At 39.4% G+C, this 19381-nt stretch overlaps 1 protein-coding gene across 2 annotated transcripts; it reads left to right on the plus strand.

Annotated features, from left to right (window-relative positions):
• Positions 1-596: 596 nt before the first annotated feature.
• On the plus strand, positions 597-9798 carry LOC119646741 (glutathione S-transferase 1-like). Of its 2 annotated transcripts, none has more exons than XM_038047319.1 (5): positions 597-766; positions 8712-8806; positions 8872-9126; positions 9192-9359; positions 9636-9798. In XM_038047319.1, exons 2-5 carry the CDS (start codon positions 8717-8719, stop codon positions 9777-9779), a joined length of 657 nt encoding a protein of 218 aa, XP_037903247.1. In that variant the 5' UTR covers positions 597-766; positions 8712-8716; the 3' UTR covers positions 9780-9798. The 2 variants fall into 2 exon arrangements, with proteins under 2 accessions (XP_037903247.1, XP_037903248.1); XM_038047320.1 differs by lacking the exon at positions 597-766 and adding an exon at positions 875-893.
• The last annotated feature ends 9583 nt before the right edge of the window (positions 9799-19381 follow it).

Genomic DNA, 19381 nt, shown 5'->3' on the forward strand with positions numbered 1-19381 from the left:
TGGAATTTTATGTATAATGATTTAAATTACTTTCCATGTTTTACTTAAAAATGATTGTATTTCATCGAATAATATAATATATACTTTTGAAAAAACTACAAAATTCACTATATTTTGGACCTAAGAAAATACTTTCTTTGGGTTTGTTGTTTCCAGTTATGCCACTGCTGTTGTATCACGCCCAAGGTTGACCTCTGGTTTCACAAACAAAAAAAGCATTGAGTACTTTAATATTTATAAAATACTCTAAAACAGTTAAAGCTTTTATTTCATATATATAAGTGGAAAAAAAAACGCAAAAATCACTTCTTGAAAGTAGTGTAACCCCTTAACAAAATTCCAAATAGAGCCCTCTATCCTTTCATTCCATATCGGGTTAAAATAGGTAAGTACATTTGAATGAAGAAAAGTGTAGACATGTAATTGAAACGACCTCTACGGTACAATGTGTATCTTTTCATAATAAATCGTACTGAACCGGTATTCCCCTTCCTGACTCATATTCCATGTACAAATCGATAAGAGTTCGCCTATCAGTTTCTTGTTGCTTTCCCAGGTTATCGACCTAAAACCGGCTTTTTCTCTTTTCAGATACAAGTACACATCACGAACTACCGATTAGCCGCGACTGCAAGCCCCAATAAGGGGGGAACTGACTAAATCGCCCAACTCCACATTCTATTCTCGCTTTACGAACTTTCTCATTCAGTTGAGATTCTAACGTGCGAGCAACAATAGTTCTACAGCAAATCTAACTTTTCTGGAAGTAAGTAAAGTGAATTCTTGTGTAGTCAAAAATAGAAGGCGTTGTGAAAGTGATCAGAGTGCTGAGAAGTTTGCCAAACAAATTAAAATTGTGATTGATAAGTAACTGCTCTGTGTGCATAGATAATGTATGTACATATGAACATTTCCGAGAGAATTTCACTCAACTAGTGCTAAAGATAGAATTTGCTTGCTGCTGACGCACCCGCAAGATGTGTTTATTATAATTGATGGGACCCCACATATGTATTTGATCTTACTTCCAGCAATGATAGAAAATTATCTGCTTCCAAATTGAAAATCCTCAAGAAGCCACGATTTTTTTCTACTTTGATATCCGAATGTTTGGAAATAGAATTCTGTTTTCAAAATATAGAGACGCCAATTAGATGAATACTTAAATCCAAGTTATTAAATGTAGCATTAATCAATTACACATTCTGGTATTTACTGGTTAAATTACGGTGCATGAGTGTGATCTTAGAAATTGATTAAATATCACATTAAAAGGATTTAGGATTATATTGCCTGTATTTGTTAAAGTTTTGTATAAAACAAAACCTTATTAAAATCGATTTACTGTCTGTCTGTCTGTCTTTTTTTTCATTGTTGGCAGGTGGAAAGGTTGAAAACCTACTACTGGCTCCTGCCATACAGTTATGTGAGACTCCTATTCACTAAAACCACCACCTTCTTCTTCCACTCTCCCCACGGGACTGCTATAAACATTGCATCGTGGGGCTGGACCAGTTCTTAACTGCCACTCATTACTGTTCTCTCCCTTTCTTGCTTTCTTCGCAGTTCTTCATGCCTTAGCTGTTGATAAGTCATTTTCAGCTCAATTACAACTTGATTCCAAGCCTTCGTTGACTTCGTTAACAACATTCGAAATTTATTTCGAATGTTCTTAATTCGATTGGCAGGGGCACCATCGGTGTTCTCCGTAACGGAGCAGGTCGTGATTTAAAAAATGATGGATTTCGAAAAAAATGAATTTAGTTTAATGTCAGATTTTCTAAGTAAGAGAGTTGAAGAAAAGTTTAAGCCGACCCCGCTTGTGAACAGGAAAAAGGCTGAAGAAAAAGAAAAAGAAGAAGAGTTGAAGAATAGTTTAGATCATCTTGTATAACAAATTTATTTACATTTTTTAAATAAAATAAAGTTACATGAAGACGAAGCGAGTTGCATTTAACTCTTGCCGAAAGCTCAGGATTCCTCAAGCGAGTTATATTGAAAACGTGTGGAAAATTCAAGATTTCCTCGAGCAAGTTACATGAAGACTTACTGAAAATTCAAGATCTTCTCAAAAACTCCAATATAAACTCCACTATATTTTCAGGCGTTAAGCGCCTGTCTGCGATCGCCTCTAACCTAGTTCGCTTCGCTGTAAATCTTGGGCACTCAAATACACATGCTCCGCATTCTCAGCCACGTTACCACATCTTGGACAGCATGGTGACTCGTCGTCATGTAAATAAGCCCCATAACCTCCATGTCCACTTAAAAACTATGTTAGCTCGTAGCTTAGTACCCCGTGGCTCCTTTCAATCCATCTTTAAATTTGTGGAAGGATACGGTAGGTCCAGCGGCCACTTTGTACCTCGTTCCATCTCTTTTACCATTCTGCGATGGATTCCCGCCGTGCTAGTTGCCTACTCTTCGATTGCATACATTTTGTCTTAGAGACGCCGACTGTTTCAGCATTCTCCTAAACGGCCTCTTCCAGTGAACTACCCTGCTCGGCGTTGGCCAAGCTCGCGCACTAGCACCTGGATGTTTTATTAGAGGACCGTGGTTGCTCTCGTTCCGGGTTGCCGAAACCTAACTTCGGAACGATGGGGTAATCAAACTCCACTGAAACAGAAAACACTAAAGGGGTTAGAAAGAATACTTACTTGATTTGTATGGCTTAAGTAAATGAGAACACTCGCGACTCCACTTCAAAATACCTTTATTTTCTAATCACAATATTCTATTTCACTCTTATTAATAATTTTTACTTAATTAATCTCAAAAGCGATTTAAAGTAATTCCCGCGCGTAAAGTGTTCTCGGATAGAACCCTTTAGCTCTGTTCAGAGGCTTGTTCACAACTCAAAAGTAAAAGTAACGTTATTCTTAAAATCACCTATGTTTGACCCTTCCGTGTTTACACATTGCTTTGAAAGTGTTCTTGTACACAACACAATAACACTTGTTTATTATTGTAAATTTGGTTGTCGGCGACAAATCGACACCTGCTGTTGCGCTGCGAACTGCTGACACGGAAGAAAGTCATGTCGAGGCCAAATATACCATTTGGTATGTAACATGCTGATGCAAAGGCGGAAAAGAATCTCGTGATGTCCAAACAGGCCATTTGCATAGCATGTGATGTAAGGACGGAAGAGGTTAAATGCGCAGGCAGACTGGGTTTCATGGGGCTAGCTCCAAAGATGCGGCTGCTGGAGAAAATCCGGTGAAATCGCTTGAACACCGACCTTCATTCGCCAATATGTCTATGGGGATTGTCCCTGCCAGTACATATGCTGCTTCTCCTGATGTTGTTCGATAAGCACTGCATACCCGGAGTGCACTTAGTCGATACGTTATTCCTAGTTTTCCGCAGTTGGATTTGTTTTTCAGAACAGTTGCCCAAACTGAAGCTGCGTACAGTAGTAGCACGGAACTAACTACCCTTGAAATAAGACGACGTCGACTTTGTCTTGGTCCACCAATGTTCAGTAGTATCCTCGAGATCGTTACAGCGGTGGAAGACGCTTTAGTTGCAGCGCACTCAATATGTTTTTTAAAGTTGAGCCTTTTGTCCATCATTACATCCAAGTATTTAAGCGACTCTTGGGAGTAAATTGTTTGTTCACTAACTTTAAATTTCACGGTTGTATCCTTCCTTCTTTTGCTGACTAGCACTAGTTCCGTTTTATGTTCAGCAAGTGATAGACCGGACTTTTTCAACCAGGAATTGATCTCCCATATCACTTCATTTGCGTAGATTTCGATCTCGTCTAACCGTTTTGCAACTACTGTTACCCCGATATCGTCCGCAAAGCCAATGGTTGTCACGCCGCTAGAAAGGCGTAGCGTCAACACTCCATCGAACATAATTAACCACAGTAAGGGACCTAAGACAGACTCCTGTGGTAAGCCACACGTCATCGGGAATAATTTCAGTCCATCGTCCGAGAGAAATGCAACAACGATGCCTGTAGTTTAGTTAGAGCCTCTACGATTTTCGTCCACTTTGCAGTGTTGAATGCATTTTTTACATCGAGTGTCACCAGTGCGCAGCGTTTGTCTTCTTGTATTGCACCGCTAGCCAGGCCAATCACCATGTTGATTGTATCACCGGTTGATCTCTCCTTACGAAACGCGAATTGTTTGTCCGATAGGCCTCCTTCCTTTTCCACAACAGCGTTGTATAATACTCGTTCAAATAGTTTACCAATGGTATTGACCAAACATATCGGTCGGTGAGGAAGGTTCACCCAATGGTTTATCTGACTCCGGAATATCAGCTTTTCCTGCTTCCATTGCTCGGGGAATTCTCCTTCTCTAAGGCATGCCGTAAGAACTTGAGCAAACATACCTGGTGCTGCGCTGGCTGCCACTTTAAAGGCGATATTCGGGATTCCATCTGGCCCTGGGGTCGTATTTTCAGGGAATTTACTTGTTGCATCTAGAATTTCCTCTTCTACCACTACAGAAATTTCGTCGGGGTTTACATGGACTTTAGGTAGATTTGTGTAGTTCACATCCTCTGGGAAGAGAGTGTCCACTATGTTTTGTAGTAATTTAGGACAGGTAATCGGTGGGGAAGGTTTGCCTTTCAGTAATGACATTACCGACCTTAGGCACCACCCCATGGGGCAGAGTCAGCTTCAGTACATATCCGCTTGAAAAGTTTGGATTTGCTCTTCGTGATAGCTACTTGCAACGCGAAGAGAAAACTCTTCGTGTTTTTGTATTGCATGTGTAGCTCAACGAATTCAGGTTGATTTTTTCTCCACTGGGAGCATCTCCTAGCTCTGAGGCAGTTTTTCCGACATTCCTTAATTTTTGAATACCACCAGAAATTTGGATTTCGTCTTCGGAAAGCGCTACGCCAAGGCACAGAGGCATCGCATGCCCGCTGCAATTTTTTCGCGACCTGTAAAACTTTTTCTTGTGCACTTCGCAATAATAATGTGTCATCAAGAAGCACCTCCTTGAACATTTCTGCATCGAATTTGTTATCTACCCAGCTCATCGTTATTCTTTTTGGTGGCTTCATATAATTCCTGTGCAATTCTCCCCTCCGGTATGTGTTGGCTCTCCCAAAGTTCGCAAGTACGACATTTAAGCGCAAGAATGTCTCTAGCAGTATTTGTCCCCGCGCTCTTTTTTCTGCTTCTCCACTCTTCTGGGGTCTGTTTGTCTGTCTGTTCGTCACACCCATTTTTCTCTGAGACGGTTTTAGCGATTGACACCAAATTTTATGGAAAGCTAGTAGCTGTGAACCCTCACGCATACAGTGGGTTACATAATTCTAAATTGAATTTAAGGGGGGGGAGTCGCACACATGCAAAAGGGGAGTGTAAATTTCTTTTTCTCCAAACATAGTCATGTGGGGAATGAATGAAATGAAAGGTCTCAAATACTTTCCGACTCCGGTATTAATTTTGACATTTGTTGAAAAGGTAGGGAGTGCGGAGGTCGAAAGTGATAATTTCTTTAATGGACCCATTCTCAGAAACTACGCAGCCAAAAAAATTTGAAAAAAATCAAGAGGCTGCCACCATGTGGTACCTAGGTTCCGAAATACCCTCTATACCGATATCTGTTCAAATAAAGTTTATAATAGTATAGTCAGTATAGGTCAAAGTTGTCCCTTCTTTGCAACTTCAAGACGATGAATGTCAATATCACCCGAAAGTGGGTACTCTCACATAATATATGCATATATTACGTGCTACGTACTAATGGGCCAAATGCACACTCAAATGTCTTTATAAAAGAAAGGCACAAAACCTTTCATACCTGAAGCGTCCAGCTTCGCGTTTCCCGACTTGTTTACAGCCAAAGTGAACTCCTCTATAAAAAGCTGAGTGCCTGGTGGGAAGCACATCTCCATTTGTAATAATCTAGGACCAACAATTTGAACGTTTTCTTATTCTGTATGCTTGCCTCTGTCATCCGGACCACGATAATCATTTTACCTTACTAATCATTAAAATAGCGGAATTGTAAACAAGTCGGGAAACCGGAAGCTTGACGCTTCAGGTATAAAAGGTTTTGTGTTTCCCTATGTGAGGAGCATAACGTAGTTCTCCATTGGTTACTGCCATTGCCAGAACTCAGCGATTTAAAAATCTCGAGTCAATGCTATCAGCCAATGGAGAACTGCGTAATGAAATTGTTTCACGCATTAATGCCACCTGGATGAAGTAGCATTCCCCAACTGGTGTTCTTTGTGATCGACGTATCAGCGCACGTCCGAAATCTAAAATTTACTGCAATGTCGTCCGTCTGACACTCTCTATAGTTCTGAGTGTTGACCGACTATAAAGGACAATTAACGGCGTATTGCGGTAATGGGGACGAAGATGTTGCATTGCACTGGTGGCGTGACACGTTTCGATTACTTCTGAAATGAGAATATCCGCGATCGATATGGGTTTGCATCGATCGTGGAAAAACTGCAAGAGAGGCGTTTTCGATGGTGTGGTCACGTAATTCACGCGAACGAGAATTCAACAACCAGTATTGATCAGAACATCGAAAGCAATGATAAGCAACCAAAAGGACGGCCAAAACAATGGTGGCTTGATACGCTGGATGGGGATTTAAAGGTCTCGCGATTACATCCTGATCAGGCATTTGATAAAATAAAATGACGAAACCGATCATCACGAGCCGACCCCGCTTGTGAACTGAAGAAAAAGAAAAACATGTGAAGAGCGACGAGTGCACGACAACTCCGTGTAATATAGCTAAAAATTTCATTGCCCTCTATTTTCTAGAAAGCGATTTACATAAATCATTTCATGAAAAGCCCTGTGTTCATAATGGTCAACCACATACGCTTCACGCTCTCAGTTTAATATTATTAGCCAATGAAAACAATTTAACCAACATCAAATATAAATAAGGTTTTGTTTTACACAAAACCTTAAAAAGGGCTAGGGAAATTAAATTCTTCTTGAATGGAATTTTAATATTTCACTGGAATTTCAATTATTCTCGTTAATTATGACGTCAGCATCTTGTTTGTATGGTTTAGGGTGCTGTTAATTAGCACGAAATTGATAAGTTTGAACTGCTATAACTTTCCCACTAATAGTTGGATTTTCATGAAACCTGGCATGTGTATGCACGAGGCTGCCCTCTATATCGGTGCAAAATTTAGTACACTTAGGATGAACTTAAGGGGAGTTTTTTAGTTTATTTCTAAAAGTTGATAATATACTATTAGTAAATGTTTTGAGCAGATAATGTGACTTTAATATTCGACGCGAATGTCAATTATTCCGGGTAATTATGACGTCAGCATCTGATTTGCATGGCTTTGCAAGCAGTAAACTCGCGCAAAATTGCTAAGTTTGAACTGCTATAACTTTGGCGTTAGTTGCCTGATTTCGATGAAATTTAGCACATATATACGAAATATTGTCCCCTATGCTGGTACAAAATTCGGAAGTCCTAGGATGAATTTAAGGGGGGTTTTTCAGTAAATTTCAAAAAGTAGTAATATACTATTAGTAAGTTTATTTGAGCAGATATCGGAATGGGACATATTTTGAGGCCTAGATTTCATCTAGGCGCACCACCGTGATTTTTTTCGGGTTTTTAGGTTGGGTAGTTTCCGAAAATGAGTCCTGTCTCACTTCAAATGCGTACATTTTGACTCCTTACTCACGCACTTTGCAATTTATGCCAAAACTAATATCAGTTTCGGAAAGTACAAATCGAGACCTTTCATTTGATACCCTACACAACTATATCCGTTGAAAAAATTTTTTGAATCCCCCCTTTGCATGTATGGGGAGCCCCCCTCTAAACTCCACCTAAATTTATGCCACTCGCTGTATGCGTGGCATTTCAGAGTTCCCATCTGTCCACCGAATTTCGTTTGGATCGGTTTAGCCGTTTTGGAGAAAAATGCATGTGACAGACAGACAGACATTGAATCGATTTTAATAAGGTTTTGTTTTACACAAAACCTTAAAAAAAATCATCAAAAATTGCATCTTTTCTGCATTGAAAATCTAAAATAAAAATAAGAAATGATTAACAAAAATGGATAATCGTTTGAAATAATTAAGACTCTATTCGCTAGTGATTTTATTGGTCTTGCTAGCAAAACTTGGTAGCACTGATGAAGGGAACAAGTGGTTCCCGAAAAACCGGGATTTGCAAGACCAATAAATATCACTAGCAAATAGAAAAAAGCAAGCCATTATTATTTCATTTTATTATTATTGGAAAGATAATCGTGATTTGGACAAGAACTACTGATGTGTACAATAATGTATAAATTTCAGCCCGATCGGTTCAACAGAATTTTAGTTAGTTTCTTATTTTCGCACCTGAATTTTTATCAAAACACTACTATTCATATCTCCCATTAAGATGCGAATTCAACCTCCGAAAAGTTTCCTTTACATTCTATTAAGCTGCTCATGGCAACCATGTCATACTTCTCTCAAATTCCCATTTTCCTGCCTTATAAAGGGGATTACGTTCCAAAACGGCAATTGAAAATAAAATCATACTAGCCACTCACTATAATGTCTGAGATCTAAGGTACAAACTTCATACTGCACTTATTTAAAAGGAAAATTAACTCCAATGGTAGACATTAAGTTGCATAATCTTTATGCGAGTCGAAGCTGATTAAATTACTTTTCCCTACAACGAAACACATTTATAATTGCAAATTTTCAAATGTAATTTAATATCGTTCTTTAGAAACTATGGCTCCACTTATACTCTATCACTTCCCGCCAAGCGCTCCATCACGGGCTGCACTGTTAGCTATCCGAAACCTTAATCTAGATGTCGAAGTAAGTAAACCACAAAAGTATCCAATTACAAATCATAGAATCTATATTACCATATAATTATACAGGTGAAAGAAGTCAATCTTTTCCAAAAAGAGCAAATCAACCCTGAATTCATTAAAATTAATCCCCAACATTGTGTACCAACGATGGATGATGATGGCTTCGTATTATGGGAATCACGTGCAATCGCTCAATATTTAGTCGAATCTAAGGCTCCAGACAGTGGCTTATATCCGAGTGACATCCAGGAGCGCGCTTTGACAAACCAACGATTATATTTCGACCTGGGAACATTATATACTCGTATCCGAGCTATTTGTGTAAATATACTATTAAAATCAAAGATCTTTTCAGCCTTATGAAACACTCTTCTTTCTTCTGGTAGTACCCAGTTTTATTCTTAGGTGAGACGACCATACCAGAAGACAAAAAGAAGCAGCTTCAAGAAGCGTTTGAGTGGCTCAATGGATTTTTGGAGGGTCGAAAATGGGTTGCGGGTGATAATCTGACTATTGCTGATTTGAGTATTCTAGCATCCATCGCGTCAATTATTGTAAGTAAATATTTACCAATATATATAGCGTTAAATACTTTCTAACTGCCGGGTATGTTGTCCACAACTATATCGTTGAGTACTTAAAAAAGTTTAAAAATCATTATCGGTTCCTTTGACGAGGTTCCAATTCGGGTTTGCCATTTCTCTCTGAGCTAAGCTCAATCCAGGTGAGGATGAGATATTTTCAAATCACCGGGTCCTTCGGGACATTTCCACATATTTAGTCCAATTTAAGCCAGTAATTTATCGTTGGCGCATTCCATTCCATTCCAGCACGTTGGAGCTGACATCAGTGAATACAAAAATTTGGCAGCATGGTACGAAAATTGCAAGAGTTTGCCTGGATTTGAAGAAAATGATGAAGGGGCAAAAGTCTTTGGTGGAGCAGTCAAAGGAAAATTGAAAGAGGGATTCTAAGGAAGATTGAATAAAATTCCAATACATCACTCATATTTTTTTCACCACTGTGTTTTGAACATTTAACAAAAAATTTATACCACAAAATATCCAATAAAATTATTAAATGTAAATGTTAAATTTAAAGTAAATAAAGACTGCACTGCAACTGCAAGCTTCTCGATTTTCTTGATGTAATTGATTTATCCTATTCACACTCATCAGTGGAAAATACTCCCCACGAAACCATACACATTGTATTTCCTGATAAAGAAGCAGAAGTAGAAGAAGCTTAAGGTCAGAGATTAGATTTTTGTCTGCTACTTGTAGTCTGCTCTGTAGTAGCTTCCTCCAAACTACAATTTTTAGTAATAGCTTTGTACTGATGAAGGTGGTAAGTAGCACCCAAAATATATATTTACATTTAAAACTAAAAATTATAATTTGGAGGAAGCTACCCCTTGTGTATCAACTTAAGGTCAGATTCACAGAACTCTGTACAAAATAAACAAAGAAATTATGTAAACCGGGATACTTCCGTTGTCCTTTGAAAAAGCCCCTTTATATCGGAGAAAGCAAATGGAAGTTCCATATAGCTCTCAGAGAAAAGAAAATCTTGTAACCATTGAAGAAAAGGAGGATTAAGTAAGGGGAGTTTTCTCAAGCAGAAGGATGTTTAGTTACTGTTGCATGGACAAATAGTATTCCCATTGATAAGGTCTAGCGATTCGATATCCATAAAGCCTGTCTGACATCCTGGCTGGCAGACTGTTCTTCTACCACAAATATTGCTCTTACAGACTTTCCGGGCAGGAGCATCATACGGATTAAGTGCCCCTCCTATTCTTCTTCTTCGCAATTATTCTTGTTAAGAACCCAAGAGTCCAAGAAATACATGAGGACTGACAAGGTCGTTGCTTTCAACCCTAGTTAGGATAAATTATCAACGGTTTAAAAGTTGCATTCTTCTATCTTTATTGTTCTCAGTTGACCAGTGCTATTTGATGTTGTTATTTTTTTTGTTTTTGGTGTTGATGTTGTCACCGTTTATTTTGTCTTACGTTCATTAATCTGTAGCCGAAGATCTCATACCGCTACCCAATTTGGCTTAAGGCAGTTTGTACAACTCGAAATTTTTTGTCGAGGATGCTGGGAGTCCTGTGTCCACACCCACTTGGCGACAAACCGGACCACTTGGGAAGCAACTTACTTCCTCTTTTTGTAGTCAATGGACTCCTCGTTTTTGGGTTAAACATCCAAATTTTCTAAAAAAAAGAACGAAAAAGTTAACTGACAGACAAATCTGCAGGTGCGGATGGCATCATTCCTGCCCTAGTGATAGAGGTCTATCTACATATTCGTAATATATACCGTGTATGCCTAACGTACGATTATATTCCAGAGATATATGCCATTTCATTGGCAGCAGAAGAAGGCTTGCGACAAGAAGGGCGGGGTGCCACCATTCGAATCTGTTCCGACAGTCGGGCAGCGCTATCAAAGCAGTAACAGCATATCAAGCTAATTGGTGCGGGAATGCCACCAGTTGAAGCTGGAACTTGGCGACTAAACGAGACATTTCTAATGTGAGTGCATTCAAATATAGCTGGTAATGAAGAAGCTGACAAACTGGCTCGCCAAGGGTCTGGATCCACAATGGTAGTGCCAGAACCAGCTTATGGCATCCGGGCATCCACTGTCAAGTTCACTCTGAAGGGTAAAGGATTCAGGATCGCAACCAGATGAAGAAATTTGAACCCTTGCCGACAGGACACGAAAGCGGCATCTCTGCTTTCCCATAAGAAGTGACATGGAAACCCTAGTAGGGCTTTTAACGGAACACTGCTCCTTTAATTACCATATGGAAAAGATTGGGGTGACGATTTCGGCCATATGTAGCCAACGTAAGGAGGATGAAGTGACGCCCTGGACTTCATACGCAGTTGCCCAGCCTCCACAAATCTCCGACGAATATATCTCGGTAAGGTTTTCTTCAACGAAGAATCTGCGCCCTCGATTATATCTCGGTAAGGTTTTGTTCAACGAGGAATTGGCGCACTCGCAGATTAGCAAAAGCCTGCAAACAACGGGAAGCCTTTAAATAGGCGATTTATAGAGATAATACAATGGACCTAAAAAAGGCCCAAGTGCTCGGAGCTGCGACTCCCCTCAATAAATAATGCTATACTAACTTAACACTGACAGCTTATGTAACACAACAATCATTCAACAATGGGAGAACTATATTGATGATGGGACGGCAGATATCTTCAATATTCCACAGGAGGATATTAACAAATACTGCGCTTTTCTCCAGCGCTGACCAGGTTGTCCGCTACATCCCGAAGGGCCGCCACAAGATCTATCTGACAGCGGAATGGTGTTAACGGTCGATGGTGAGCGTAGCTATGGTATAGAGAAATTTATTACCCTGATCAATGTCAAGTAGGAGCTGCCGCAAATAATAATTTCAAAACCGTATACTGCATGGTGGTTTTCGAATCCTTCGACGGTCTGATTGACCGGTAACGTTAACGTTGACCGCCAAGCGAATCCGTTGAAATTCCACCTCTCTGATACTGATTGCTCCAAACATAAAATCATCTAGACCAATAATGTTCTCAAGCGGAGTAAAGCTACCCGGTTTGATGACCGCGTTTTGATTGCGACAATTGGAGTGGTTTATGTGTGCCTCCTGCCGTCGCGATAATAATGCAAAAATAATACTGGGACCTATGAAGAAATACCTCAATAGCTTGATGGATATTCTGTATCAAGCAGGCTGGTTTTCGTTCCGAAGTCACGCAAGGGGGGCATTCTCTAAAAACGAATAACTACTATCGGAGCGACGTATGATGGTGCAAAATATTACGTGCTGCATCGGGGTAAAATCTCAAAGGATTTTGAGGTCCAAAGCAGAGTCCACCAAGGATACATTTTGTCACCAATAGTAATTCTTCGTGTTATCGATAACGCCTGTCTTAGGTCGTTGTGGATGCTTTTATCTGGCCTTGCCCACTGGTCAGGGCTCAGCTTAGTCACTCTTATTAGCTTTTTCGAGATACCAAATTTTCGGAAGGCCGTATACAGTTTTACCCTGGCAAGTGCAACTGATGCCCATATTCCAACAGTTTTTCCATTGCTTAGCGCACAGAAAACCTATGATCTGTTCCTAATTTGCCTGCAGTGAAGCCTCTCTCCTATAATGTTTCCACCGAGTCAGCATTTATTTTTTTAGTAGAGATTTTTTCAAGCAGAGATACCTGATGGGAGATCTTACTTCACTATTCCCTACTTTCGGAGGGTCGGCCGAGGCGCGGATTTTGGAGGCCCCACCAAATTCATATTCCCCCACGGAGAAATCTGTGGAAGACAGACTCTCCAGTGGAAAGCCAATACTCGGTGTCTAAGGCACAGTCAGTCAGAAAGGATAGTACAACAACTCTCTTAATAAGACGAATTGGGAAGGGAAATCACAGCGTGAATATAAGAGGCTCATAAAACATTCGAAACGAGACTCTTTTAGAGCATACTTAAGGAACTGGAAGATAAAAGGGAGACTTCCAGACTGTGCAGAGTCTTTAATAAGGATGAGTCGCCCAAGTTGGACTCTCTTAGAAAACCGGATGGTACTTTCACGGACTCCAGAGCTGAGTCTATACAGACTCTCTTGGAAGCATATCACTCAGGAGAACAGGTCTTACAAGTGGGAAGAAGAGAATTGGCAGTTTCTGCCAACCCTTCAACACGAAAGTGTTGTAAGGAAATTGGGACACTGTGAGAGTGGTTGTTGCGAATGAAAAGGCGAGAACTGCTATACTACCATTTGAACACTTCAAAGTACCTCGCATGGATGGCATCTACCCAGCGATGCTAAAGGAGGGTATAGACCACTTAGAGTGACTTCGGAGAAATATGTTTCGAGGATGTCTTGTCGTGGACTACGTGTCTTTATCTTGGCAGAAGATACCAAAGACTGAGAAAGATGACTACAATTTAAATCCAAAGAGCTTCAGGCAAATCAGCTTAACATCATTTCCGCTGAAATGTCTGAAGAGACTGGTTGAGCGTAGATATACGCTATGCTAACGCAGAGATTGCTGTGAATTGAAGTGGGTGTTGATCGCTACTTAGCAACGAAAGCGACGAAAGGCTGGTCTGAAAAGGTATAATATCGCTACTTCTGTGGCGTATACTGATCAACTCACTATTATGCGAGCTGCAAAATCTGCAAACACACTTTCAAGCTTATGCGAATGACGTGGCTGTGCTGGCTGTTGGTCGAGATTTTGGAATAGTGCGCTGTTGATTTGATTGACAGTTGGTGTCTCAGGCATGGACTTTCAGTAAATCCAAATAAAACCACAATGGTATTATTTACAAAAAGGAGGAAAGTGAATGGTCTTTCAGAGATGAGGGGGACAACCCTTCCACTCTCCGAAAAAGTGAAATATCTAGGAGTTATTCTAGATAAGAAGTTTCTTTGGAGCAAACATGTAGAGATAAAGATGAAACGAGCTCCCACAGCTTATGGGAGGTGTAGGTGGAGCTTTGCCTCGACATGAGGGCTTAGGCCTCAGGTAATAATCTGGATATATGTTGCTATCATTAGGCCGATGTTCGCTTATGCATCCGTAGTGTGGTGGGTTAAGGAAGAACAAAAGAGTTTTCGCTGTAAACTAGCCACACTGCATAGAACTGTATGTCTGGGTATCGCCGGTGCCATGAGCACCACATCCGACGTAGCTCTGAATGCATTACTCAATTTGCAGCCCTTGGATTTGTTTATTCAGAGCACTGAAATGAGAGCAGCTCATAGGCTAATTAAATTAGTTCTATGGGTAAACAATAAACATGAGGGGCACAGAGTTATTGGGAGAACTGAATCCAGTTTTTGCAATGCCCTCTTATTCTCGGATTCCTATACATCTGTTTGCTAGAAGATATGAATTTATCTTGAAACGAAGAGAAAACCTTGGGCGAACCAGAAAAATGCGTGTCAAGATAAACTGCCGCCTTCTACACCGATGGCTCAAAAACAAGACAGGGTTCTGAAGCAGGAGTTTACCTCTCGAATAAAAGCGAGAAGCGAATAGTCAAATAATGACCCTCCTAAAAGTAAGTACAGTAGGTTCTGATGTAGTAGAATTAAGCAGTTATTAAAGGTGAATTGTAGGTTAAAAAATTGTGGGAATGCATCAATCATATGATTAATAGCAGCCTGTCCTCAACACACATACATAGAGATAATGCATAGTTTCACAACAATTTTTTTCGGCTTACACTCTTGCTAGCATGCACTTGCTTTTATCGTATTTTCGTGGTAATGAAATTAATAGTTGTATTATATGCTTCGGGAAACCTTCCGCTCCTCATACAGAATTATCGATGTGGAACAGACGGCATAATTCCAAAAGTGTCTAGACACTAAGTAAAAATATATAGAAATCGAAATACAGTCGAACCTGGATATAAGGAATTGCAAGGGAAACTCACTTAAATTCCTTATAAACAAGTTTTCCATTTATCCAGTTTTCCTTATACAGAGGCTTTCAGCAAAAAATTCCTTTTATCCAGGTTTTTAAAATCACCTGGTGTATTTAGTATTACAGCAACTTTGAGTTTTCATTTAAATACAAATAAATAATCCGCATGATAAATAAAATTAAAAAGAGTATATCAATATCAAAGATTCTTTATTTCATAAGTCGTCACTGTAATCAGTCGAATACATAAATGGAATGAGTGTCTATCTCATAGATATTAAGTTTTGAAAAAATCAAATATTTTTGTTTGTTTATCAGTGACCACATTTTCAACGTTTCTTTCAAGAGCGATAATATTTTCGAATATCTTTGGTTCGGTTTCACGCTGTTCAAAAAATTTTGTTAAAGTATGCAGTGCCTCTAACGCTTCCCTCTTCTTTACAAGTTTTATTTCAAGAGTATCGCCGTGATCTTCATCACTATCGTTTTCATTGGTGTCACACATTTGGAGGGTGCTCACAATGTCGTCGACTGTTTGCTCTCCTGTAACCTCGATATTTTCATCGACGTTTACATAATCTTCGAAGCTAGGTACCCTCTCACCGGCATTGGAAGTTAATTCAGACCACTCTTGGAATGAAGGCCGTAACTCCTCATGTGAAGAGTCCCATTCGGAATATTGGGGCTCTTGTAAACCATTTATCCTGAACCCTGCTTTCCTAAAACAGTTAGCTATAGTGGTCTGGGTTACAGATAACCATGCTTTTTTCACAAATCTCATTGCGATGAGAACGTTTATTTCCAAGCTACCGTTGCTTTCGAGATTTGTTAAAATATGGCGAACAACCTCCCGACGATAATTAATTTTAAAATTTTGAATCACTCCCTGATCTAGGAGCTGCAGCTTGCTGGTGGAGTTTGGAGGTAGGTAGACAACTTTTATGTGTTGTAGTTCATCTGAGCTGTAATGGGCAGTACAATTATCGATAAAAAGTAAAATTTTCCTATTTTCGAGGCGCATCTGAATATCGATTTTCTTAAGCCATTCCGAAAAAAGTGCTGCAGTCATCCATGCTTTGCTATTGTTTTTGTATTCAACAGGAAGAGTTATCACGCCTAAAACAGAAAAAAATCTATAGTATTTTAACTATCGACTCATAACCTTTATTCTGTTAATGTCATTTATACAGTAACAGCGAACGAAGAATCTTTTACTCACCTGCAAAACATCTGGGTTTCCTTGACTTGCCGATAAGAAAAACGGGTAATTTCTCAGCGCCAGTCATGTTCGCACATAAAAGAATAGTGACACGTTCCTTGCTGTACTTCCCACCATGACACGAAATTCCCTTAAAGGTAAAGGTCTTATCTGGCAAGCATTTAAAAAAGAGCCCTGTTTCGTCTGCATTGAAAATGTCGTTAGGAGAATAATCTCCCAGCAAAGCGGGAAGATCGTTTATCCACTGGCTACATGCGTTGATGTCTACAGCACCACTTTCATCAGAAATTTTTTTAAAAATAAGATCATTTCTTTTTTTAAAGCCATCCAACCAACCGTTGCTGGCGCAAAAACCTCCAATCGTCAACTTCCTAGCAAATTCTTCAGCTTTTTCTTTCAAAATCGGTCCATTTACAGGTACATTCTTGCTTTGGCACTGTTTCAACCACTCCACTAAACACTGTTCCAGATTCGGATATTCCGAATTACGATTTCTTTTTATTTTGCCATGTCCTTCAGAACACTCTTGTTTGATTTTGTCGCTTTCTTTTAAAATACGACACAATGTCGACAGCGGCACGAAATATTCCGCGGATATTGCATTCCGAGTTTTTCCGTTTTCAAACTCCTTTATCAATTTCAATTTCTCACTTAAACTTAAATTTTTTCTCTTGTTTTCGGACATGACAGCCTTTTATTATTAAAAGAAACAAAAGTTATAGCGGCAAAGGAACAGTAAAAGGTTTAATTTGCAAGTGAAAGAATCGTCACCACTATCACCGAGTTTCAAATTAAACTTTGAATAAACAAAAAATTTCAAAACGTGTCACAATAGAAAATTGCACGATTCTAAGAAAAAAAAAAGACCTTCCCTTTTTGTCGTTCAGGGGAAAATTCCATATATAGAGGTCATGACAACTGAATAACATAAAAATTTCCATTTATAGAGGCTCCGGAAAAAAAATGAATTCCTTATAAAGAGGTTTTCTATTCCATATATAGAAGTTCGAAAAATTGAAAAATGTTATTTTTTCTTTGAAAATTGAAGGTGCACGAAAAAATGTTCCATTTAAAGAAGTTTTCCTTATATCCAAGTTCCTTATATCCAGGTTCGACTGTACTTATAAATAGACAATAAGTACCAAATTACCAAATTATTGATTAATCCAATGATAATGCATCCTGAATATTACGAATAATATATCTATGTAACAAATAGCCTGTTTTATAAATTTCTTATCTTTATAGGATGAAAAAATAATTCGTTTTACTGAAGGGAATCTGGAATGTGGAATGTGCCTCCGCCCTGATAAGAAACGCCTAACATTTTGGAAGTTTGGGTCCTAAACCCTAAACGAGGGGTCCGTGGACCCAAAAAGAGGGAGTAAGTTGCTCCCCATTTGGTTCAGCCTGACATCAAGTGGATGCGGACTTAGGACTCCCCAATGCCTTAAATAAATATATTCTATTGTTTTTATTTGCAGATATCGATATCGATATATATTTATTTGCGATATCGACGCCCCTTCCTCAGTGCTTACAATTTAAATTAAGGAAGTCTTTGCAAACAGTTTTATTTGGAGAAATTAATTAAAGATTAAATTAAATGAACTTTCCCATGTAGAGGCCCGCAAACCTCTGGATTCGTATCCCATGAGATTGGTCGACCACTACCCTGGTGATGTTTTGAAGGCCGTTCAGGAGCACTTATAAAAAGAGTGGGAGAGTAACTTTTGGCAACGTCACAACATCCATGTGACTTTACCTATAATTAAACCGGAGGCCGCGGGTGTACATACAGCTTCCGAGCAAAAATTACTGAATCCTCTTCAAACCAATCACACATATAATAAAGTCTTTCTCAAGAGGTTTGGAAACATAGCTTCGGACATATGTAACACCTGTAAAGTTAGGGAAACGAATAAACACATAATCTCTGGTGTAAGGAGTATATCAGGTTTCAGGTAAAGTGTAGATGGTATAACAAGTGTTTTGACCTTCAACAAATCCTGTTGAGTAGGGATCCTTGCATGATTGATGACCTTTCATATTTTTTTAAGGAGGCTAGGGTCACATTATGATATTTTTCTTTTGTCTGGCGGTGCGGCATTTCCTGCCACCACCGTCTTTGGCTCTTGGCATTGATTTATCCGTGCTCCTGTGCGCTCTAATGGTTCGCTGTGGTGAGTAGAGTCGCGGAGAACTTCCTGTTGCACACTTTGGTGGATACAGTTATATTATCGAGCAGCCTTCACGCGTTCGTATGTGAAGTTTTACCGTGCTATAAAAATCTTGGTCATCGATTCAACTGGATAATGACTAAAACTGCCAAAATGTATTGTTCGTAAACGATGGCTATGTCGACATTCCTTTTGAACGCCTTTCAGAATCTGGGAATTTCCTGTGTTTCGAAGATCCTGTGGTTACTCTTGAGTTCACTCTACTAGAATTTCGATGTTCCTTCACCATCTGCTTAGCACTCAACCGCCGCGTAGTTTGAACCTAATGCTTTATGCACTCTAGAACCTGGAACTCACTGGCGAAACTTCATTTTTAGTAAACGATCATGATTGCAAATATGCAACATAACTTTGCTGCACAGAATGGGTCTGTCTTGCGAGCTAGTGTACGCCGTCGCATTTATGTACTAAATTCTGTTCATGTACCGGACAGACCACTCCAATACATATTTTTGCTCCGTATAAGTGCAATTTAGGTACTTAAAATCTATGTTACAAAATCCTTGGTCATTTCAACACGTGAGGACGAACAAAAATCTGATGGCTTGGTATGCAAATTGCAAGAAATTATCTGCATTCGACGAAAGCGCAGCAGGGGCGAAAATCTTTGGTGAAGCAGTCAGGGCAAAATCAAACGAACCATTTTAATAATCAAAATAATGAAATAAAATTCAGATA

The sequence above is a fragment of the Hermetia illucens genome, chromosome 1, assembly GCF_905115235.1.
Source record: "Hermetia illucens chromosome 1, iHerIll2.2.curated.20191125, whole genome shotgun sequence".
In the NCBI taxonomy this organism is placed as follows: Eukaryota; Metazoa; Arthropoda; class Insecta; order Diptera; family Stratiomyidae; genus Hermetia; species Hermetia illucens.